Source organism: Hemibagrus wyckioides, linkage group LG07, assembly GCF_019097595.1.
Source record: "Hemibagrus wyckioides isolate EC202008001 linkage group LG07, SWU_Hwy_1.0, whole genome shotgun sequence".
Lineage (NCBI taxonomy): Eukaryota > Metazoa > Chordata > Actinopteri > Siluriformes > Bagridae > Hemibagrus > Hemibagrus wyckioides.
Window position 1 is genome coordinate 14955699 of NC_080716.1, and position 24351 is coordinate 14980049.

At 39.3% G+C, this 24351-nt stretch overlaps 3 protein-coding genes across 3 annotated transcripts; 1 reads left to right on the plus strand and 2 right to left on the minus strand.

The window, feature by feature from the left end:
• The first annotated feature begins 2094 nt into the window (after positions 1-2094).
• sox19b (SRY-box transcription factor 19b) lies at positions 2095-4715 on the plus strand. The gene is made up of 2 exons (XM_058396102.1): positions 2095-3113; positions 3436-4715. The coding sequence occupies exons 1-2, from the start codon at positions 2476-2478 to the stop codon at positions 3680-3682; spliced, it is 885 nt and encodes a 294-aa protein (XP_058252085.1). The 5' UTR covers positions 2095-2475; the 3' UTR covers positions 3683-4715.
• A 5663-nt stretch (positions 4716-10378) lies between these two features.
• Positions 10379-18595, minus strand: mpdu1b (mannose-P-dolichol utilization defect 1b). Its single transcript, XM_058395809.1, has 7 exons — positions 18278-18595; positions 17541-17606; positions 17299-17431; positions 13095-13180; positions 12884-13002; positions 12668-12778; positions 10379-11336 (listed from the first exon to the last, which is right to left on the minus strand). The coding sequence occupies exons 1-7, from the start codon at positions 18399-18401 to the stop codon at positions 11214-11216; spliced, it is 762 nt and encodes a 253-aa protein (XP_058251792.1). The 5' UTR covers positions 18402-18595; the 3' UTR covers positions 10379-11213.
• Positions 18596-19845: 1250 nt separating this feature from the next.
• Positions 19846-24306, minus strand: LOC131356384 (butyrophilin subfamily 3 member A1-like). Its single transcript, XM_058395356.1, has 12 exons — positions 24162-24306; positions 23904-23955; positions 23233-23270; positions 23069-23119; positions 22739-22855; positions 22107-22190; positions 21738-21995; positions 21469-21597; positions 21249-21300; positions 21139-21165; positions 21020-21046; positions 19846-20932 (listed from the first exon to the last, which is right to left on the minus strand). The coding sequence occupies exons 2-12, from the start codon at positions 23905-23907 to the stop codon at positions 20412-20414; spliced, it is 1308 nt and encodes a 435-aa protein (XP_058251339.1). The 5' UTR covers positions 23908-23955; positions 24162-24306; the 3' UTR covers positions 19846-20411.
• Positions 24307-24351: the final 45 nt, after the last annotated feature.

Below are 24351 nucleotides of genomic sequence, written 5' to 3' on the forward strand. Positions count from 1 at the left end.
CCCAATGGCTTTACAATGCCAAACGTGAGAAGTAACAGCCAAGACAAGAATCTGTGTCAAAACTCTTTCATTCTTACTGTTTTGTGCAAAAGGACAACAGACTGTCAATTAATTTTTGTTAAAGTTTTTATTTGTTTAAAATAAATGTCAATTCATAATATTAAACCCCAATTTTAAATTTAAGAATTTAAATTTAATATTCTACTAAGAAATTTCATTTAGTACAAAAACTATATATACTTTTTAAAAAAAATCTAAATTATGTTGTGATCATCAGTCAGAACTTATCTAACACACCTCAAGCAATTCTTTTAGATTCTCCTTAATTTGGTACAGCTTCTCACACATCTTTACATTCCTTAAAAAGGAAAATGTTAATTACATTTAAAAGGGTCCGGTTATCTGGTGGACACTCATTTGCTGATGTCTATTTCATCATGTTTAATTTGCTGCAACAATTAAAATACCATCTCATTCAAGCACAGGAATGAAAAGTATCTTAACACAATGCTGAAGGAAGAAGTGTTTGTCAATTTAATGTAATGCTTGTACAGTTGATACCATTCTGATAGCTCGGGTAGGAGAGCTTAAAACCCACTCATGAGTGCTTTTCTTTTGCACGGCATGGAATAACAGCTTTGTCCCAACTTGTTTAAGACTTACACTTTTCAACTCCTAAAACATGGGCTTTAGAGAATACCAGAATGGTCACAGCCAGCTGGGGGTGCTGCATGTGTATGCACACATAAGCATATACTGCCTTCTTCACTATGTATATGTGCACGTGTGTATGTGTGTATTTTGTGGAGGTGGGTAGAAGTGGTGGTGAGAGGAGGCATTATGAATGTAAAGCTCCAACTTTGAGCCGCTGAGTTGTCTTTGTTCAAAATCAGACTGATTAATCTGAGCACAAAGGGAGAGAGAGCGAGAGCGAGAGAGGAAGCGGAGAGGAGAAAAGGGAAGATAGTCCTGGAAAAGCTCCAAAAAGACGTTGTCTTGGATACGGAAACGGGAGAGTGGAGCCCCACAATTCACAGCTTGATTGACATTAGGGTGTAACGGTCAATCTCAAAATGACTTCACAACTCATACTCTTGCAAACTCCATCACACACCTTTGTCTGCACAAAAATTACCATCCTGAACCCACAACCTTTATCTGAGTTGTGGCTGACACACTAAAAAAATCCCACACCTACACTTGACATGCACATATCACAAATTACAAGCACAGAATCTATTTGAAATGTTGTTTCTGTGTAGTTATGGCCTTCTGACACATCTCAAAGCAATTTGCTATATAATTAAAGTTACAAGACTAATTAAAAAAAAGATGATTAAAAAAAGATTAAAAAAAGATGCTGACTATCAGGTTTTTAATCTAAGACAAGGCTTTTTTTTCTGAAAATGTATGCTTTCTGCTGTACTAGAATAATTATGTTAGTGTACAATTCATAGCTTATGTATTAATCCTGTCTGGGATCTCTTGGAGATTGTGTTAGGATTAAGGACATTAACAATAAAAGGCATGGATATTCTAAAGTGAAAAAAAAAAATGCAGGTATTGTAATGTAATGTAAGTCTTACTTACAGAAACAGAACTACTCAACAGGAACAAAGCAAACAGTACAAATGTAAAATAAATTTACACTTCCACAATGTTGACATATAAAGCAAATAAAAGTTGTATTTTGCATTTGGTATATATATATATATATATATATATATATATATATATATATATATATATATATATATATATATATATATAAGAAAAAAATGTCAATTCTCTAGTACATTTAAAGTTGTATGGGAATTTAAACAGTTCCCATTAAAAGAAATACTGACAAAAGCACAGGAAGTACTAAACTTACAATATCTCAACTCAAATTCCATTAGATTCGATCATTTTATTCTTGTTTCATATATAAATAGTGTGTATTAAAGCGGCCCAGTCCAGCTGAGTTTAAGCAACAAGTGCGCTTTGGCCCCGCCCCTGCACTAGTTGGCCTTATGTAAATTAGGTGAGGGTAGGACCCCTATCTCTGATTGGTCCAGAGTGGAATACAATTTTCCCTAAAACCACGAGCGGGTAGAGAGTGTTTTTGTCATGCCCCCGGTTATTATTCACAGAGTCAAACGCTGTTCAACAGGTGGCTTTGTAGAGTTTGTAGTTGGAGTAGCGCAGCTGTGATTTAGTTATTCTCTCTTTCTATCTACGCTAAAATATCAACACTGCCAGCCTTCAAGATCAAGATTCAAATCGACGGAATGGTAAACGTTTTTATGGCACGCGCAAGTTTTTAGAGAGGTTTTATTCTGTCTGAGTTCGGTGCGTTTTATTTTGGTCCGGCAAACTCGCCTAGTGTTTGTAGCATGCGGCAATAAGCTGCACCTGCGTCCCGTTTGTTTGCCTTGAGTTTATTTCGGCTGATACTTGACATTTGATTCGACCAAGCTTCCGTGGAAGATCACCATGATGTACAGCATGATGGAGCATGAACTTAAGACCCAGCCGGGTCAGCAAAATCCTCACCCGAACAGCCAAATCATGTCGCAACACGGCGGCTCCGGAAACGTGCCACAGACAGCTCCGAAAAGCGCGTGTCCGCCGGGCGCAGACCCCATGGACAAAGTGAAGCGGCCCATGAACGCGTTTATGGTATGGTCCCGAGCTCAGAGGCGCAAGATGGCCCAGGAGAACCCAAAGATGCACAACTCGGAAATCAGCAAGCGTCTGGGCGCCGAGTGGAAACTGCTGACCGACGCCGAGAAGCGGCCGTTTATCGACGAGGCCAAGCGGCTGCGCGCCGCGCACATGAAGGAGTACCCCGATTACAAGTATAAGCCGCGGCGCAAGAGCAAGCCACCGGTAAAGAAGGACAACTCCGCAGCTAAATATCCTCCGCTGCCCGGCGGCAGCCTGCTGGCCGCGGCGCATGCGCAGAGTGGAAGTCCGCGCGTGGACAGTTACGGCTGGGCTCCGGCTGGAAGCTACGCGGCCGTGCAGGGAGACGCGCTCGCTTACCAACAGCAACTGCACCGGTACGAGCTTCCACTCCAGTACGCAGCACCCATGTCGCAGACCTACATGAACGGCGCCAACTCTTACAGGTTCGTATTTATCTTGTCTATTAAAATATGCCAGACGACAGCATGCTTTACAAGGACTGGTGGTCTTAGTGTTTTTTGTTTGTTTAATTGTTTAACATCCCAAACTAATCCTTATCTTATTAAGTTGTTTAACATTTCATTAAATCAGTTTTGTATCTGTCGTCCGTATTGTAAGGCTCAACAAATGTCTTTTCACTTTAGTGTAAGTCTATCCCTATTTGTGAAAAATTTCACGCCTCAATTATACTTTATCACCTGTTTGTTTAGTATTTCTTTCAGTGCTTTGGTTTCTCATCATGTGGTTCTGATCTTTCCCCCTCAGCCCAATGTCATACAGCAGCAGTCCCCAGCAGCCCAGCCCTGTAATGTCTATGGTCAAGCCAGAGGCCTTTACTCACTCACCCACTGGAGCAACAAACCACCACCGTGGGGCAGTTCAAGGCGACCTTAGGGACATGATCAGCATGTACATCCCTGGCGGTGATGTAGGGGACCCTACAGCACAAAGAGGTTACCCAAGTGTCCAGCAGCACTATTTGGGCAGTACTGTGCCCCTCACACACATTTGAAGTGGAGAAGGAAAAGAACTGGGACTAGCTCAGCTGGATCACTACGTAGACTTGTAGTGCAACAAGTAATCAACAAGTATGGATTCTTGGTGGATGTTGTGAGTACCTGTTGCACATAGGAACATTTTCTACCTCTTTGAGTGATCTTGCTCAGTTTGTTTTTTTTGTTTGTTTTTTTTTTTTAAATGTAGATTTGTTCACCCTCTTCCCCCAGCTCCATTTTTTTTCCTCCCCATTTGAGCCCAGAATTTCACCTTTAATGCAGCCTGGAGGTTCTTTCCATAAGAACGTCATAATATAGATGAGTGTGATGTCTTTTTGTAATTGGCATTTTGTGGCTGTTTACAACGCCTGAAAATTCAGTTTTTATTGTAGGACATTCCCTTTGTACATATGATCCAAATTTTAAAAATCTGACCGTGTCTGTGTGCTGTGCTTCATTAAATGGGATTGGGGACATTCATGCAGGAAGAGGCAATCATGATCAAAAAACCAAAATGAGGCATAGAACAGGAGACATAGGCACACTGAAATCATGTCCATTCCTGATCACTATAGTCAATGATGTGCAAATCATGTGACTTATAGAGCAAGTGTAAGGCAGTTTTGTAGTCTGTGCTTTGTTCTTCTTTTTTTTTATTTTTTAAACCTCCTTTTTGTGTAGGGGGGGGGGTGAAGTACAGCTAATTGAATTTAACAGCTTGAGAAGGGGAAAACCTCATGATCAACTTTGAAAGTTGGCAAAGATTAAGTTTTTCTGCTTACTTTTTGAAGGACATGAAGCAACCAATCACAATGGTTATGGTCTTGCCATGACAAATTCTTTAAGAATACCTTACTTTTCCACATCATCCTTTTAACAGAGTAGGGTATGCATTAGTTGCACAAATGAACCATCAAAGTCAACATGAGAAATAGTCTGCACAAAATAATCCTACATTTCAGCAATAAAATATCCGATCCCATTTACTTTTTTTAGCATGAGACTAGCACTATTACATTCCCCTTTAATTGCTATTTTTTTTTTTTTTTACACTAATCTGAATGCACTGTTCTTTACCCTCCTACCAAGTACCAAGTATTGCCTTAGACCAAGACTGTCTTTGTATTAGTCTGTTGGAGTCCATGTGAAGGGACTTTTACTACTTGGATGTGAAAATTGGAAAAGGAGGGTGTATCTTTTAAAATAACTTGTACATCCTTTGGGTGCATGAGGAGCCTGCTTATTGCCTGTATAATGCCAGATTTGCATAATTCAAATGGCAAAAGTAGTATGCAGGTGCTTCTAAGTGCAGTTAAATTGGAAGTGTGTTGCCTTTTTTGGGGGTTATTTGATGGTCTAACTCAGTCTAGCATTTTCCGTTTTTCGAACAAGTTTTAGCGTAGGAATCTAGTGGTCACTAATGAGTTAAGAACTTTAATGTAATTTATATTAAAGTAATGAAATGAGTGAATGTTTACATTTGCCTTCCAGGCGAGTGTGCAACTTGCCGTTTCAATGTAATTTTTAAAGTCCTTTTAATACTGTCTGTAAATAGCCTTTGTACAGTTTTTATGGCCCTTATAAGGGTCTTTTGCATAAACAAAAAAAGTTAAAAAATAAATTGTAAAAAAAAAAAAAATTGTCTTTGGTCTCAATCTTGTCATGGTCTTCATGTTGGAAATAATCAGAATTAAAATGTATAATAGTTTGACTTTTAATTTTGTTCACACAGTAATACACGTGACTGTTTTAATTCTGCAAGGTCACAAAAGCTCTTTTAAATAAATCTGACAAATTTAGCAAATAGGAGAATGTAAAAACGGACACATGCAAAACATGAAGCAACAACATGTAAAGAAAGAATGATTAAGATTTCTTGTTACATTTTAAGATCCATTCACATAAACCGTTTCAAAATCTCTTATTTAATTAGAAGTACTGAATAGAAATACTACAATTGTAGTTTATAATTTAACATTATGAGGGAGTTAGTAGCCTGGGGGTTCTTTCCAAGACAGATGGGTAAGACAGTGTAACTGCCATTTTGTGGTTGCATACAATTAATTTATGCAGGGTATTATTCTTTTGGTAAATGTCAAACACATCTGTATACATGGTGATCCCAGTCTCAGACTCTGTGTGCCTGTGTGCTGACGTTTCCCTGATATTTCTTATCAGGACAGTAGAGACGTCGTAGGTCTAATTTTTTTTCCCCCCTTTAATTAAATATAACTTGTCGGTCTTGTTATTTTGTTTATTACTTTTGGCACAAGATTAACTCGGTAAGTGTGCCATATTGAACCGCAGGAGAAAAGATAAGAGGAGGACTTTCTAAACCACTTGCAGAGAAAGTTAGGGGGACTCATCCGTCACAAGGCAGAGGGCTCGAATAATTTAGGGCCAATCGATTTAAATCTTTCCCCTTTCTTCTTTTGAAAACTCTCCTGTCCTCCCCCTCAGCGCTCTCCCATCCTTCTCCGGAGTGAAAGCGGCTCTTGGGTCCGGCTCGTAATTGGCCGTGTCTGAGGCAGATTGGCCGCCGCTTTTCAGCTCGCAGGTGTGCATAGTAAAGGAGCCCAATCCTGAGCGCCTCCCCTGCATCGCTTTGTTCCCTTTTTAGCGCTCCCCGCCGCGCAGAAAATTAGTGTTGCCGTCCTCTCCCCCCTCTTCTCCGCGGACTTTAACCCTTTCACCAAGCTTCACTATTCTCATGGAAATACAAGAGTCCGCTTGGGCTAATCGGAGGCCCACGGGAGGGGTGCAGGGCGCGCAGGAATCATGGGATATACATATCCCCATTTCGCTTTAACAGCGCAAATCCTCAAGCCTTGGTTTATCCACGGCTGCATAACCTTGCTCAGGGTTGTCCGACTGGAGTCTGGCTGCCCCCCCCCTCCTTTAAAGCGAGTTATTGGTGAGTTCATTCAGGTGTGTGTGAACAAGGCAATAGGCACAGTGCGCCCTACACCCCAAACTCTGCACTTTATATACATTTTAAATTCGCAAAGCAACAATAAAAGGGGTTTGATCTCCGAGAATTTATATGTAAGTCTGACGTAAGCACATGAGGAGAAATGATAAAGCAGCTGGAAGTTGGCCAGGCATGTGCGTAATGTTGGAGAGACTTAAAGCGGGAAGCCGGGATTTTCTCCTATAACGTGTGAGGCCTCTTAGCAACAAGCAGTGAGGCTTCAACAAGTGGTTACCATGGTTTCCGCAGGCCGGTAAGCAAGTGCGCGGGGAGATTACGACAATTAGCGGAAGCTGCAATATAGAGGGGTTAGTTAACTAGAGTGGGTTCTCAAATTGTCCGAGAACAGTTTGACTGCGGTTTTAATATTACCATAAAGAGTTCCGGTTTGTCTACAACCGATTACGTGCATATAATGTCAGTACAGTATACAAGGAAACAAACATTAAAGGTTGCTATGGATACGTGCGCGTATTTACCTGCATTCCTAGGGAAGCCTCCAGGCCGCGCCTATTCCGCACGCACGATACACACACACACACACGGAAGAGAAAGTGAGACAATGCGTGCGGTTAAGTCTGATTTGTTCAATTGAGGGATTACAGACAGGAAGATGTATCCTAACTCTTTAATAATAAAAATAATGCTGGAATGGTCAAAAGGACAGATCTTGACTTGCACTGATTTAGGCGCAGAGTGCCAGTTTCCCAACGCCTACTAATTACACCTAGTATTTATCAAATGAACTGAATTAAGTATTCCCAGGCCTTGAGTTGTGCTGGGATGTGAGTGAATGCTGTCCTTCAGGGTGGGAAAACATATAAATCCATCCTCTAGGAAGTGATCACTAATATCATACACACATTTTTTGATACAAGAAGTAGAAAATCTAACACCATGTTTAAGAACTATGGAACATTTAAAAAAAAAAAAAAAAGGAACAGAAGGAAAAGGAACAGAAAGGGTTTATTAACCTTTTAACTTTCAACACTATAATGAACCAATGAAAAAAATATTTAACTTAAAATTCTTTTAATAAACATCCAAAATGTATATTTTTTATCTAGAAAAAAAAAACTATACAATTTGATAGTTTAAATGGGTTTCACTGAGTAGTCCAATTTTTGTTTGCAGGGTAAAACTAGTGGGTCTCACATTGTTACATTGGCATGTTCAATTCACCACCACCCCCTTCCTTTTTATTCAACCACTGAGTATTTCTGGCCAGGGTAATTGCCAATCTGTGACTATACTCAACTAAGTACAATGAATAAAATTTGCATGCAGTAATTCTAAAAGTGGCATGACTAAAATAACTACAGTGTAAGTCAGAAAAGACTAAGGAATAAGTGTTGAGGAGCAAACACATTGGTTTCATTGAAAACACACATATATATACTCTCTCTCTCTCTCTCTCTCTCTCTCTCTCTCTCACTCTCTCTCTCTCTCTCTCTCTCTCTCTCTCTCTCTCGCACACACACACACACACACTACTCGATCACTTACTTGCAAAATGCGTTGACAGACCTGCCCCAAATGTTGTTTGCACGCAGGTGAGTGAGTGGGCGTATTTTTCTTTCCCTTGTCTTTTTAATAGAAGTGTTCCGGTTGGTTGAAATGCCACCAATGCTGTACACATGCATTTTTGACTCACCCTCACACAACACAGCTGAACATTGCTCTCACGCAATAGCAGTGTAGCTCTGCAAGAGGCGGGGGAAAGATCTGAGCGATAACGTCTGTTATGTCTGGCTGATATGGATATGTGTGGACATCCGTCCACCTTACTATCAATAACTGACAAAAATTGGTGCTTAAGCAGCCATTAAAAATACATTATTACCAGTAATAAGAAAAAAGAACTGTGCCCAGCTTTATTGAGCTGTCCTTAATAAGGAAACTAACAAGTATTATTTGACAGAGGCATGTCTCCTCACTGTGGGAGGGAAGTTTCTGCCAAATCTCTCAACAGTTGCTGTCAAGGGTTGCATTTTTTTGTTACTGCCAGATTGGTGTGGATGACATGTTGAGTTGTGAGGTGCTGTGGTTGTTTAGAACACGGTTTGTGATCAGATCAGACACATGGGCTCCTTCAAGTCACTGAAACATAGAGACTCAACTTCAAATGACTGGCACTGTGCCACACACAAACATCGCCTATTCATTTGCCTCACCATCGTCAAGCTGGTGATATGTTACCACTATCAAGATAAGACAATTCCAGATGTAACAAATCATTTGTCAAAGGTGCTGTTGTATTTGGTCTAAATATACAAACTGTATGTAGAACTTCTAGAAATAAAAATACACCCAAAAGTTTTCAAAATCTTTTAGATGTAAAAATGTAAAAAGATGTAAAGTTTCATTTTCTAAAGAACATCAGTACTAAAGATGCAAATATGTAATCCAGAGATTTCACTCAAAGGCAAAACGATGAGAAAACACTGTTTGCTAACCATTTTTTGTAATACTTGAGAAGGCTGTGGCTGAACAGGGAGCTCTATACCTGAAGGTATGAGGTCAGAGCCCACCTTGGTGAGCAGCTGCAGAGGGCATTGACAAAGTATGTGTACATTAGACCAAGGCTAATGCAGCTAATAGTGTTTGCCAAGTGTGGAGAGAATGACTGACAACTAACACTAATGAGCCACACCCTGGACTAGACTGGTCCTGCAGCAACGACATAGAGGGAGAGGACACACACACACACACACACACACGATTTCACAAATGTAGAATGCTTATTAACTTGCATTCATAATATCTCAAACCTTTGATCTTTTCATATATATATATGACCTTTTCATACATACATACATTATATATATATATATATATATGTGTGTGTGTGTGTTAAGTGTTTTCTATTTTTTGTTCAGCAAAACAAGAGTTTCATTTTAAATCTAAAAAAATCTGTGACAAACTGGTCTGGCACACGAACGTCTGGCCGTTATCGTCACCAAACAAAGGCAGGGCAGTGGTGTGTTCCACTGATTAAAAGATATGGACATAGAAAATGCACTCTCAGGTGGGGGCAGATAAGCATTTGGCCCACACACTGAAGAGATCTGAACAGCTGTGCTTGGAAAAAAAAAGAGAAAGAAAGAAAGAAAGAAAAGCCGACAGACCATTCACTACTGGAGAAGGCACCTCAAGATCAGACCTCCCAAGAACACAAAGGTGATAAGACCAAGTTTATCTCAACACATATTTCACAATCACACACCTCTCTGTTTCATCCTCCTATTTCATTTTTAAATTTACAGAAGTGAATAGATCACACTTCCTGTGGTTTATTTTAATGGAACTTGTTGTCATGTTTGAGCTTGTTTGGAGTAGATTTATCAGCAGCACCTATTTCTATTTGTTTTTCAGCATGGGAAATTGTGTGATGCTGATGAATTTGAAATGCTTGAATTGCTCTGTTGATTCTTGGGGGGAAATACCTTGAAATTTTGATACCATTTTATTTTGAAAATAAACATTTGCATCACTACAGCACTGAGTGACACAAGTGAAAGCAGCCAGTGGGAAGAGAGAGGGGAAGAGAGAGAGGGAGAGAGAGAGAGAGAGATTTAATGTTGGATTAAAGTGGAATCACAGAAGCTATTGTGTAAATGAGGGTAGAGTTTAAGTGTGTGTGTAGAAAACTAGCAGGCATTCTGCTGCCCTCTACAGTCTAAATGAATTAATAACCATACATTTCTCTGTCAGAAAGCACCAAGCTAAATCACACACTGGGTTTGGGTTAATTACATTTTTATTTCAGAAGATGAGTCCACAGTATATGGTGGTGGACCCACTGACTTGGGGTGGACAAAGAAAGAGAAAATAGGATCTATGGACTGACTGTAGAATTGATTGTATCCAGTAGTTTAACTGAATAAATTGAGAAGGTTCAACTAAAAAAGCAAATAGTGTTTAAACATTTTAGCAGACAAACTAAAACAATTCCAATCGATCAATTTTCTCAACTCACCACTTTGTTCATCCGTCAATACAGAAAAATAGGCATGTTAAGACAAAGTGCAAAGGGCTTTCCACTCAGCAATCCATTAACACTTTGCAAATTTTTTATCCGGCCATTGTTTTCATTTGTCTAGCAGCAACTAGAATGAATCAGGACATCTATAATCAAGGAATATAAAACAATGAATGCAACAAACAGTAAAAGGAATTCCCATGGTGAATAGGTTTCTAAAATATCAATTTCTCCTTTCCCTGAGCTAAGGAAATGTATAAAGAAAATTAGGAAAGCTGGGCAGAATAGGCATTGCAGCCTATTATCTCATACAGTAAATGGAAATATCATCAATCATTGAGATAAGGGGTCCCCTGTTCAAATTCTCTTTTTTGGTCCTACAGTATGTCTCCACTCACTACTTGCTTAAAGAGTATATGTAGCAACACAGTGAAACCTGCTGTTTTAAACAACTGATCTCAACAGGAGATCAACATCTAAAACCACTTAAAATGATTTCATTCCAAAATTACAAGTAGATTTCATACAAGTTGAGCAAAGCAGCAAGTTACATGGACCACTAGGAGCCTTGGCTCCTCAGTGTCTTGTGGCAGGTTTACTCAGCCTTCTTCTTCATTTCTGGACTGACATTCCAGTAATACAGAATCTGAGCAGTGATCAGGCCATTACAGCTTGATGAAATGATATAAGAAAGAACCATCAGGGAGTCACCTGTCTCCTACAGAAACATACAGGGAAATACAAGGTTAGTCTGGATAACTGAAGAACTGCTGCTACTGATAAATATGTAATACTTATTCAAAACCGAAAATAACTATCAGGGTGTCTAAAGGTATCATCAAGGTAAATTTAGTAGTTTTTCCTAATGTAATTTAATACCAAATGTGCAGTAATTATACACCAATCAGGCATAACATTATGAGCACTGAGAGGTAAAGTGAATAACACTGATGATCTCCTCATCATGGCACCTGTTAGTGGGTGGGATATATTAGGCAGCAAGTGAACATTTTGTTCTCAAAGTTGATGTGTTACAAGCAGGAAAAACACACCAGCGTAAGGTTTGAGCGAGTTTGACAAGGGCCAAATTGTGATGGCTAGAAGACGGGATCAGAGCATCTCCAAAACTGCAGCTCTTGTGGGGTGTTCCCGGTCTGCAGTGGTCAGTATCTATCAAAAGTATCCTTTAAGTCCTGTAAGTCCTTTAAGTATCCTTTAAGACCTGTAAGTTGTGAGGTGAGGCCCATGAAGGCCACATGGAGGCCCCACCTCGCAACTTACAGGACTTAAAGGATCTGCTGCTAACATCTTGGTGCCAGATGCCACAGTACACCTTCAGGGATCTAGTGGAGTCCATGCCTCGACAGGTCAGGGCTGTTTTGGCAGCAAAAGGGGGACCAACACAATATTAGGCAGTTATGTTATGCCTGATCAGTGTATACCAAACATACAAAGATTATTTTAAAAATCTTCTGTATATATTAGATCTTCCACAGAAGTTAGTCTGTTCTTATAGAACTTTCTAGCAGTGAGCTAGAAATTCACTGGCAAACAAGTCTGAACAAGCAAGAATATTTACTTTCAGTCGAACTCAGATTACATTTTTTTAATTGACACATTTCTATGTACACTGTCAAAAAAAAGCTTGAATATGATCTCTCTGTTTAAATGCACTTTTAATCTGTGTCAAGATTCATTTTTACTTATTAAAAAAAACCCTCAAAAGAATAAAAATTATTTGCCAAAGCAACAAGACAAACTGTCCTGTAGACTGTTAGGTTAGATGATTTATCTCATAACCCAACTTAAACATAACTTTTATTGCACTCACACATATACCCAGAAAAAGACTAAATGGAAAGTTGGAGTCTGAGCAGGGTCACTGAAAAAGTTCAGTGTTAAGAGCTTTCTTGAGGCCCATAAACATGGCAACTTTGAAACGCTATAACTAAGTCTCTAAAATGACCACTGCTCATACAGGATATTTCCTACATACCTGATTATACATAATTAAGCCAGACAAGCAGCTGGAGTAATCTGTAAGCCTACCTGCACTGTAGTGAATATACGTGCCAGGGAACCAGCAAACAGCAGGAACACAGAAATAGCCGACAGCTGTCCTGTGTGGCCGTTCCTATAGTTGATACTTGCCTGAATGAGCTATAAACAAATAGCCAGTTGATTTTATGCTTTCAGTAAATGGCTTTCCAAATGCAATACCCTTTCTCATAATTCACTTAAACAATGGGAAACACAGTCACCCACCCTTCCAAAAATTATAGCTGGCATGTTGGAGGCTTGCATTGTCGTTACAACAGACATGGGGGTGAGAGGAGAAATAAGGACAGCCAGGAGACCAAAATAGATGACGAGAAAGGTCAATCCTGCAAACACAGAAATGCACAGTTACTAATGCATTATTATTATTATTGCTATTATTACTATTATTATTATCATTATTATTATAATCTGGTACCTTTAACAGTGCTTCCTTTATAATGCTGAATGAGAAATGCAAGAGTCACTGACTGCAACATGAGGAATAATGCTTCACCCCAGGCACTGTGAATAAAAGCAAATAAACATGCAGATAACCGCATTTAACCACTGAGAAAACAGTTTTAAACAATGTCTCAAATATCACATAAATGAGACATACAAAATGCACTCACATTGTATATACAGTGTGTGTGTGGGTGTATATACACTATATTGCCAAAAGTATTCGCTCACCCATCCAAATAATCAGAATCAGGTGTTCCAATCACTTCCATGGCCACAGGTGTATAAAATCAAGCACCTAGGCATGCAGACTGTTTTTACAAACATTTGTGAAAGAATGGGTCGCTCTCAGGAGCTCAGTGAATTCCAGCGTGGAACTGTGATAGGATGCCACCTGTGCAACAAATCCAGTCGTGAAATTTCCTCGCTCCTAAATATTCCACAGTCAACTGTCAGCTGTATTATAAGAACGTGGAAGTGTTTGGGAACGACAGCAACTCAGCCACGAAGTGGTAGGCCACATAAACTGACGGAGCGGGGTCAGTGGATGCTGAGGCGCATAGTGCAAAGAGGTCGCCAACTTTCTGCAGAGTCAATCGCTACAGACCTCCAAACTTCATGTGGCCTTCAGATTAGCTCAAGAACAGTGCGCAGAGAGCTTCATGGAATGGGTTTCCATGGCCGAGCAGCTGCATCCAAGCCATACATCACCAAGTGCAATGCAAAGCGTCAGATGCAGTGGTGTAAAGCACCCCGCCACTGGACTCTAGAGCAGTGGAGACGTGTTCTCTGGAGTGACGAATGACGCTTCTCCATCTGGCAATCTGATGGACGAGTCTGGGTTTGGCGGTTGCCAGGAGAACGGTACTTGTCTGACTGCATTGTGCCAAGTGTGAAGTTTGGTGGAGGGGGGATTATGGTGTGGGGTTGTTTTTCAGGAGCTGGGCTTGGCCCCTTAGTTTCAGTGAAAGGAACTCTGAATGCTTCAGCATACCAAGACATTTTGGACAATTCCATGCTCCCAACTTTGTGGGAACAGTTTGGAGCTGGCCCCTTCCTCTTCCAACATGACTGTGCACCAGTACACAAAGCAAGGTCCATAAAGACATGGATGACAGAGTCTGGTGTGGATGAACTTGACTGGCCTGCACAGAGTCCTGACCTCAACCCGATAGAACACCTTTGGGATGAATTAGAGCGGAGACTGAGAGCCAGGCCTTCTCGTCCAACATCAGTGTGTGACCTCACAAATGCGCTTCTGGAAGAATGGTCAAAAATTCCCATAAACACACTCCTAAACCTTGTGGACAGCCTTCCCAGAAGAGTTGAAGCTATTATAGCTGCAAAGGGTGGACCGACGTCATATTGAACCCTATGGATTTGGAATGGGATGTCACTTAAGTTCATATGCGAGTCAAGGCAGGTGAGCGAATACTTTTGGCAATATAGTGTATTATATATATATACACACACACACACATATACTACTCACAGAAAGTTAAGGATATTTGGCTTTTGGGTGAAATTTATGGAAAATGTAAAAAGTTCACGCTACAGTGATATTATATCATGAAAGTAGGGCATTTAAGTAGAAGCATGCAATGGTGATTTCCTCATCTCAAATAATTTATTGAAATAAAAGCCAACAACAGTCTCAATAATTTATGAAGTGCCCTTGACCATCAATTACAGCTTGACAACGACGTCTCATGCTGTTCACGAGTCGACTTATTGTCTGCTGAGGCATGGCATTCCACTCTTCTTGAAGGGCGGCCCTCAGGTCTTTGATGTTCTGGGGTACAGGGTTATGAGCCTCTACACGGCAACTCAGCTGATCCCATAGGTTTTCTATGGGATTCAGGTCTGGAGAAAGTGCAGGCCACTCCATTTGAGGTACCCCAGCCTCCAGCAGCCATTCCCTATTGATGCGACCTTGATGAGCTGGAGCATCGTCGTCCATGAAGATGAAATTAGGCCTGTGTTGTTCATGCAGGGGCACAATGACTCAATTAATGATGTTATTCAGGTAGTACTGGCTTGTCAATGTACCATTCACAACATGTAGGGCAGTTCTGTATTGAGTAGACACATCTGCCCAGACTGTAACTCCTTGATGTCTCCAACATCGTTGGCGGCCATCATTTCTGCTCAACATGAATTGACTTTCATCAGAGGACAGCATTGAGGCCCACTGGTCCCTCGTCCAGCGTAAATGCTTCCTGGCCCGACGCCTGTGCCTGGTGGTGTGGTCAGGTACCCTTGCAGGTTGTCTAGCACGCAGACCACGCTGATGTAAACGGTTTCGAATCGTCTGACGTGACACTTGGGTGTCATCCGGTTCCGCAGGGCACTGTTCACAATGAAGCGTGGATCAGCATGGGATGTGGCCAAAGGACGTCCACTTCTATGCCTTTCTGTGACTCTTCCAGTCTCTCTGTATCTCTGTCGCAACCTGCTGATGACACTCTGTGGCCACTTCCCTCCGAGAACATCCTGTTTGAAGCCTCGCAATGGCGAGGTACTGTTGATCAATGTTAGGCGTTAGGTGTTGTCTTGGTCTCGTGATGTCAAAATGTGAACAGCATGATGAAGAGGACTGTTTAAATACCAATTCTAACTGAACCAGAAAATTTATTTGTGGTGTAAAAAATGTATTAACCAAAACATCTAATCATCAGAAGCTGTTGTATAAGTGTATAAAGTGATAATTAACAGAAAAGAGTGAGCTGAGCCATCATTTGAAGCTGTACAGTTACAAAGAATACTACCTAGGTTAATGTGACCTTTAAAAATGTTGTGGTCACACTGACACACTGGATGGGTAAAACTGTAACATTAACACCATCTTCCACAACATTTCACACAGAAGCTTGTAAGCAAAATCAAGTCACATTGTAGCTGGCCACTGTTTTCATTCACGATATTTTACCTTAGCAGCAATAAAAATGAATCAGGATATCTATAACAACTATAGAATATATGATTAAGGAACAATGAACCTAACAAATAGTATTTGTGGGAATAAATAATACTATTTGTATATACACTATATTGCCAAAGGTTTTGGGACACCCCTCCAAATCTTTGAATTCAGGTGTTGATTTTCAGGGTTTGGGCTTGGCCCCTTAGTTCCAGTGAAAGGAACTCTTAATGCTTCAGCATACCAAGACATTATGGAAAAATTTTCATGCTCCTAACTTTGTGGGAACAGTTTGGGGATGACCCCTTCCTGTTCCAACATGACTGCACACCAGTGCACAAAGCAAGTCTATAAAACTCCCAACCTCAACCTGATAGAACACCTTTGGGATGAGACTGCTAGCCAGGCCTTCTTGTCCAACATTACAAATGCGCTTCTAGAGGAATGGTCAAAAACACACTCCTAAACCTTGTGGAAAGCCTTCTAAGAAGAGTTGAAGCTGTTATAACTGCAAAGGGTGGGCCAACTCGCAGTCTCCACTCTAATTCATCCTAAAGGTGTTCTGTCAGGTTGAGGTCAGGATTCTGTGCAGGCCAGTCAAGTTCCTCATCCCCAAACTGTTCCCACAAAGTTAGGAGCATGAAATTGTCCAAAATGTCTTGGTATGCTGAAGCGTTAAGAGTTCCTTTCACTGGAACTAAAGAGCCAAGCCCAAACCCTGAATTCAATGATTTGGAGGGGTGTCCAAAAACTTTTGCCAATATAGTGTACTATTAATAGTAATTCCCATGATGAACAGGTGTCTAAGATATGAATAGAATTCCTCATTTTCCTAAGCTAAGGAAATGGGGAAAGCTGGACAGAATATGCATTACAATCTATGATCTTATACAGTAAATGAAAATATCATTAATTATTGAGACAAGGGGTCCCTCTTAAAATACTCCTTTTTGGTCATACAATTTAGGCCACTACTGTACCTTTACACTTACTGCTCGCTGAAAGTGTATATACAGTAAAAACTACTTCTTTAAACAACTGGTCTCAACAGAGTGAGCAATGAGTACACCGCCATGCTTACAAATATTCAGCACCACTTATATCACTGCTTCACCAAACTTCCACTAAACTGTTCAGAATGGGCAACCACCCAAATAATGTCTGTTCTGCATTGGTCATATGGAGTAAAGTGGGCACCAAGTGTATACAGTAGGTTCTGGGGAAATCTGTGCATCATTGTTGTGACATTCAGGCCTACCTGAAGGGAAAACCTTTGGCGATACTGTAGGCCATAGTGCCAGTGATGGCAAGCAGCTCCAGCATCACAGATTTAAAACTCAATCCTTCCGCACTTTTAGCACCAATCACTTTCAAGATCTGAGGCAATTTCACTGTGCAGAACAAGGATGACAACCATAATATATCACCATATAACTATGGACAGAGGTTAAAGAAAATAAGAAAAGAAATTAAAACGTGCAAGCAGAGGTTTTTCCTTACCAAGTACAGAGCCAAGGATGATTCCAATGCCTAAACCTTTGCTAATTATTATCTTCAGACAGTCCACTGTGGGGAGAAATAACAACATGATCAGACATGGTAAATAAGTATACCTGACCATTATTGAGAGATGTTTTTGTAAGTATTTTCGAATGTCTTTTGTCTGAATTTACCACGTATCACTCTGTAAGTGAAAGAAATTATCTGTAAAATGCTATTTGAAAATGTAAAATGTTATTTTCTTCAATAAAATTTTATTAAAAAAGTAAATAAAGGGGCTTTGTTTATTGCAGGATTTGCATTGGGAGGGTGCATGCTTGAGGCAACCAATGAAAACGCGCCCTGTGTAAAGCCACGCCTCTAACATATACAAAACCCAAGTCATTAAATAATATATATAAGCTTGGACACATTTCTGTCGAATAAAGATAATATTATATAGATATAAGATGCACTGAGACACTATACCAAATTTAATTTTATACATCATTTGACTAATTCATCCTCATGAACTCTAGTATGGATTTTAGTAAAGTGACACCGACAGGTCACTGACAGCTAACGTTAGCTAGCTAGAAACAACAAAAATACAGGCTTTACACATTTCCTTCAACATTTTATTTATTTTATAAGTTGTATCCGACGTTCAACTCGAAGTCAAAGACAACTTCAAACATCTTCTAGCCTTAATAAAGAAAATACATCGCTAATTATCGTTCAACAGTGATCCTTCATACCATGCAGAAAATTGAAATCCAGGAAGAATTCGTCGTAGCATTTTTCCGGCATTAAATAATTCACCAGAACGTCTTTGAAAGGCTCCATGAATGATGTAGGTACAGCTTTCTCTGATGTCGCCATTGTGCCAAATGGGGTTCTTTTCCTTTCTCAATTCAGCTCTACGGACATTCGGTCCGCCTACAGGCTGAAAGCAGGAACCCGAGTGAAGTTCAGCATCATTCAGAACGGTGCCATGTCACTTATTTTAAAGTAATTTAGAGGAAGTGAGCAGGATTTCAGAGCTGGAGTAGGCGGGTGCTTTTTCTTCTTCTGGTTGATTTTCTACAGGTTTGAAAGCCTTCGTATCTCATTACCGCCTCCCTGAGTTTTAAACGGGAACTTGACATATAAAGTGTTTTGGAAATGTAAACAAGTACGATTAGCCCTGGTCACTGTCCATACTCCATCCGTACCGGAAACACAATTTGTTCTGCGCATGCGCAAAATTGGAGGAGTGGAGGAACTTGACTGACCTGCACAGGAGTCCTGAACTCAACCCCATAAAACACCTTTGGGATGAATTAGAGTGGAGACTGTGAGACAGGCCAAAACTGAGACGTCTGCCTTTACATGCACATGAATGTAATATGGAGTTGACCCCCCCCCCCCTTTGCAGTTATAACAGCTTCAACTCTCCTGTGAAGGCTTTCCACAAGGTTTAGGAGTGTGTTTATGGGAATTTTTGACCATTCCACTAGAAGCACATTTGTGAGGTCAGGCACTGATGCTAGACGAGAAGGTCTGGCTTGCAGTCTCTGCTTTAATTCATCCTGAAGGTGTTCTATCAGGTTGAGGTCAGGACTGGTGTGCAGTCATGTTGGAACAGGAAGCGGTCATCCCCAAACTGTTCCCACAAAGTTGGGAGCAGGAAATTGTCCAAAATGTCTTGGTATGCTGAAGCATTAAGAGTTATTTTCACTGGAACTAAGGGGCCAAACCCAACCCCTGAAAAACAAAACCTGAATTATTCAATGATTTGGAGGGTGTCCCAAAATGTTTGACAATATAGTGTAGATTCTATGTTCTGGTTAGATATATGAGTGGTGAGTGTGATGGTATCAAGATAAACTGCATAGTTACTTACTAAGGTAAGTGTTGAGGTAGTAAATATGAGGAACATAATGCTTCTTTTCATCGTTTTTGCATGCATCTGCACAAAACTGCATCCATTAGTTGTACCAGTTTGACCAGCTCGGCCTGTGTTTTGGCTGCTGATAGCTCATCAGACCAAGGTGGATTTATGAGCAAGGAAACTCACTAACTTCAAATTACGCCTTAAACCTTATTTCTCTGTTTGTCTGTTTTGCTACTATGACTTTGTATCTGCTATCAGCTTGACCATTGCTGTATAGAGTGCACATAAACATTTTCTCCAATCAAGTACTATTTTCTTACTATTTTAAATAAACAGTATAGCATGTGTTTGTAAAGGTGTTATTAGTCTTATAAGCTGTGTAAGAAATCTTTTTTCAGCCAAAAATACAAATCACTCAATAAGTCTCCTTTGTCACATTTATTTTCAAAACTCTATAAAATGTTTAAGTAAAGTAAAGAAAAAAGAAGAGAAAGGAAAATGAAGGAACATTTAATTGCATGTCACCTTTAGATGTAAACATGCATATACACATATACAAATTTGGTCAGCTGAAATGATTTTAGTAATGATATACCAAATCAGGAGTCAGGCCATCTCATGTAACTAAAATGTTACTCTGACTCAAAATCTTACCACCTTTATATATTGCAACCATATATTTGATCTAAAATAACTACATATACAAGTGAGTAAACAAAATAACACCATATAGTAATATAAAGGACACATTTGATTAACATACTTAATTAATCTAATTAATTATAATTAGTGATTAACATCCTAGTGTGACAATTAGTTCAAATATTATTATTATTATTATTATTATTATTATTATTATTATTATTATTATTATTATTATTATTATTATTATTATATTTGGGTCATTTCTATCTCCACCTTGCACCCTTGAATGTTATTCACCATTCCAATCACAAATGCACAATGCTTGGACAGTATTCTTGAATCAGTTCTTGCTTTTCATGAAATACAGAGATTTATGATGTACAGATTTTTAGCATAGTGTTCCCATCCAGACAAGCAAAAACAGGGAAAAGCACTTCTCTAAAAGTCTGGGAGAAAGTGTAGATATGGAACCTGCTTTTACCATTATAGAAGGAAACTTGTCCTTCCTCATAGTCCACATAAACCCCAACCACCTGAAGTGGTACAGAATTCGGTAGCTCAGTACGGGGATCAGTGCATGCCTGCAGTCTCTCAGGCCTGTTACAAATAGTCCAGTAGCCTGTACCTGGGGCAATGTGGAAGCGGCCTTTTCTTTGAGCAGATTTGGCTGCTACCCCTAACCTCCATTTTCCTTCTGCTGGCACCTTCACCTCCCAGTAATGTCTCCCAGTGGAGAATCCGTTGAGCCCTAGGACAAAAGGCTGCTTGTCAAAAATTTGAGGGTTTTCCCGTTGCTGTTGTTGAGGGGGATTGTGCAGTTCATACACTTTCAGTTTGTCTTTTGACACATACAGCCAGGGGTGGCATGAACTGGAATCTAGAAGCACATCAACTGGTGCAACACAAAAGAGATTTCATTAACATATTACCAGCTGATTAATGTGGTATATTAATATTTGTTTTATTGTTTAATGATTACCTGCAGCACTCTGAATCCACTGCCAAACTTCAAGGAAAATAATCTTATTATTCAAACATGCCATGATTGTTGTTTGCAGCAATTTTTTTTATAACAATATTATACATTATCTTTCCTACCTGAATTAGGAATATATTTCTGGCTGCCTAAAATGCAAATGTAAAAAAATGTTAAAATATTACCCATCAGACACACTGGTTACTATTTAAAAATGAATAAGAACCCTTACTTGTCTTCCATGTTCTCTGCTTAGCAGGCAGCCACATTTTTGAAACATCCTCCTGACGGAAAAATAAAAAATAAATAATAATAATAAAAAAAGTGTCATTCTTCCAATGTCACAATCACTCTTGATGATCCTTTTTTAAGTATGGAATGAAACATATTAGTAATCTAGTAATATACCGCTGTGACTACTGCTAGATATGCCTTTAAATGATGTGTCTCACCTCAGTGTCATGTGAGAGAAGAGACCACACCACAAACTCCAGAAAGGGAAGAACCTCATCTAGCTTTCTGTGCTTTTCTCTGTGGTTTGTAAGAATATGCTTTAGATCTCCATCTGTCAGACACAAGTTCTGTGCGTGAGCGCACGTACACACACACACACGCACACACACACATACACACACACACACACACACACACACACACAGTTATTCAGTTACTTCAAGTCTCCTTGAGGCCTTATGTTTTCTAGTTAGATTTCCTTTCTAACCTCTGTGACAGTCTGTAACTCTTGTGCCCACTTCATGATCCTCTCACTGTCTTTTGAGATATCACACACATCTTTATCCTTCATTTCTGTAACCTCTGCTTTCACAGATGCTTTCTTTGTCACTCCTCTTGACATGTTGAGTCTGTCCAGTTCTTTGGCCCATGACAGAATGAGACTCTTGCTGCTCTCTACATCGACTGGCACAGAGTCTTCTCCTGCACCTTTCTTCTGTCTTTCCAGTGTGCTTTTATTTCTGCCCTGCAGGTCAAAAAGTGGACACACTATTGCAGTCCCCTGCACTTAAGCATTCACAGTCAAACCATATTAATTATATCTGCATATGCTAATAATTAATAAATACCATTGTACCTTATTGATATCCTCTAGCTCCTTGGCCATGTCTGTGAGCAATTGAAAACATTCCCCCAGACTTTGAATTTGCACCTGGTCAGGCTAAAGCAGATAGAAAGAGTTTCTGTTAAAAGGGGTTATTTATAACAGAGTATTACTATAACAGAGAACACAAAGAGAAACAGGATGCTTCCCCTGAGGGTTCAATGGCTTGTTCCACTGGGGAAACCCTTCTGTGTGTTCTGTGTAGAGCCACACAACAGATTTTTACATTTATCATAGATAGTCCATAACATGATAATAACCAGGGAACAACAGTTACTAAAGATCCATTAATGAATACATTTTCATTTTTACATGATTTCAAAACATCAGTAATTAACAAAGGAAATATTTGTTTTAAAGGATTTGTTTATAAAGGTTACTTTGAATAAATAACCTAGGGTGTTTCCTTGTTGTGATTTATGGGAAATGAAACACATGACACACAGGAAGAATCCAGGCATAGTTTAAGCTATTAACCTATGTCACAATACACCAACCTAGCAAATGTGTGCCATAGCAAATTAAATACAAGTTTATAAAGACCAAGCACTAATGTATGTATGTTCAGAGATACAACTGAAAACAAGTTCAGAAACTAAAATTACCTTATTATTACTGAGAGTCGGCTTATTCCAAGGCACGGAATGGGCAGCTGTTGCCTTCTCTGGGAATTCCTTTGTAACTTTTGATGGCATGCTTTGCCAGTTGATGGGAAACATTGTCTAAGGGGAAAGAAGAAGTTTTAACTTTATTTACTTACTTCATGTATGAAATAATAGTAAAAAATAATAATGGAATACGTAGACTATGCAAAGATCAAATTTCATACAACAGAAATCTATTTTATACAGTAGAGTCTGGATAGACATCACACAAGATAATAGACTTTAATGTAGGTAGATTTTCTGCTGTAACAGATTAATTTCAAATCTTACCTGAGAGACTGATGGTGACATTTCACCCATAGAGTCTTTCCTTCTTTTGCTCTATGAAAAAGAATGAAGAAATGAAATCAATTTCCAGGATTGAGTTCAAATAATAGCAAATAATAAAGAAAATCGTGTTTATATCATGTTTTGTTGAATAGAATTTAACATACCATTGGTTCCTTTGTTGACGATGAAAAGAAAATGTTTCCTGAAGCAGTGAAGTACGTGCCAGTCAATGCAATATAAAATTTTATGGGACAGTTTAAATGGGTGCAAAGATTAAATGCAGAGTGTTATAAAGCAGAGGCGATCTTGTGTTTGTTAAGATTTTGTCCATGGGAGTATTAAAAAGTTGTTATTTCACAAAGGTTACTGAATATCTCCAGACATGCATTATGTTTAGACTAAATAATCCTTACTTTAGCTTTTAATCATTCAGTTCATGGAGGATCTAAATGTGTAGACTTTTAGCCATTCAGTGTGTGTGTGTGTGGGGGGGGATTTCACATATACATAGAATATGTATAAGTGCTTAAGGTATTATATACTACATAAGCAAAATATATAAGCTATAAGTAAAATCAAATATATGTTGTCTATCGTTAGCTTATTAAACTTCCTTTTGAACATGAAAATAATCACTATACAGCAGATGCTTTAGCTCATCATCTAAAACATGAACACTCTGTCATTTTTATTTGTATAGGCCTAATACTTAAGCACATATTTTGACCTTCACAATTTGTCAACACTTGGTCTAATTGTATACTCAAAGTAGTACATGTTGAATTGTCTACACTATATAGCCAAAAAATGTGGACACATTTGTGGACCATCTTACCCATATGTGCTTTTTGAACGTCCAATTCATTGAAGCCCTGCTGTCTACATGCCTATTTGTAAAAAAAAAAAAAAAATGCATTACGAGCCTAAGGCCAAACTGAAGGCCATCTTTTCCAGCTGGTAAGTTCTGCTAGAAAGGTTTGTGAACTAGTAGTAATAATGCTATGTCATACGTTTCAAGAACAGTAAGTCGATTTGAAATTTACTTTACTGATTGATTTAGACAAGTAATAAAGAAGTTGGGAAAAAAACCTACCAGCAGTCCAAGATACCAAGATAGCCTTGCAGACTGGCCAGCTCTGCCTGTGTTTCAGCAGCTGGTAGCTAATGACAAAGGGTTTCGAGTCCTCCCTATTTTATATTTTTCCAAGTCAACCAATAGCTTGACAATTTCAATATAACGTGCAGACACTTGTGTCAGAACAGAAAATGCTGAGAAGGAAGCA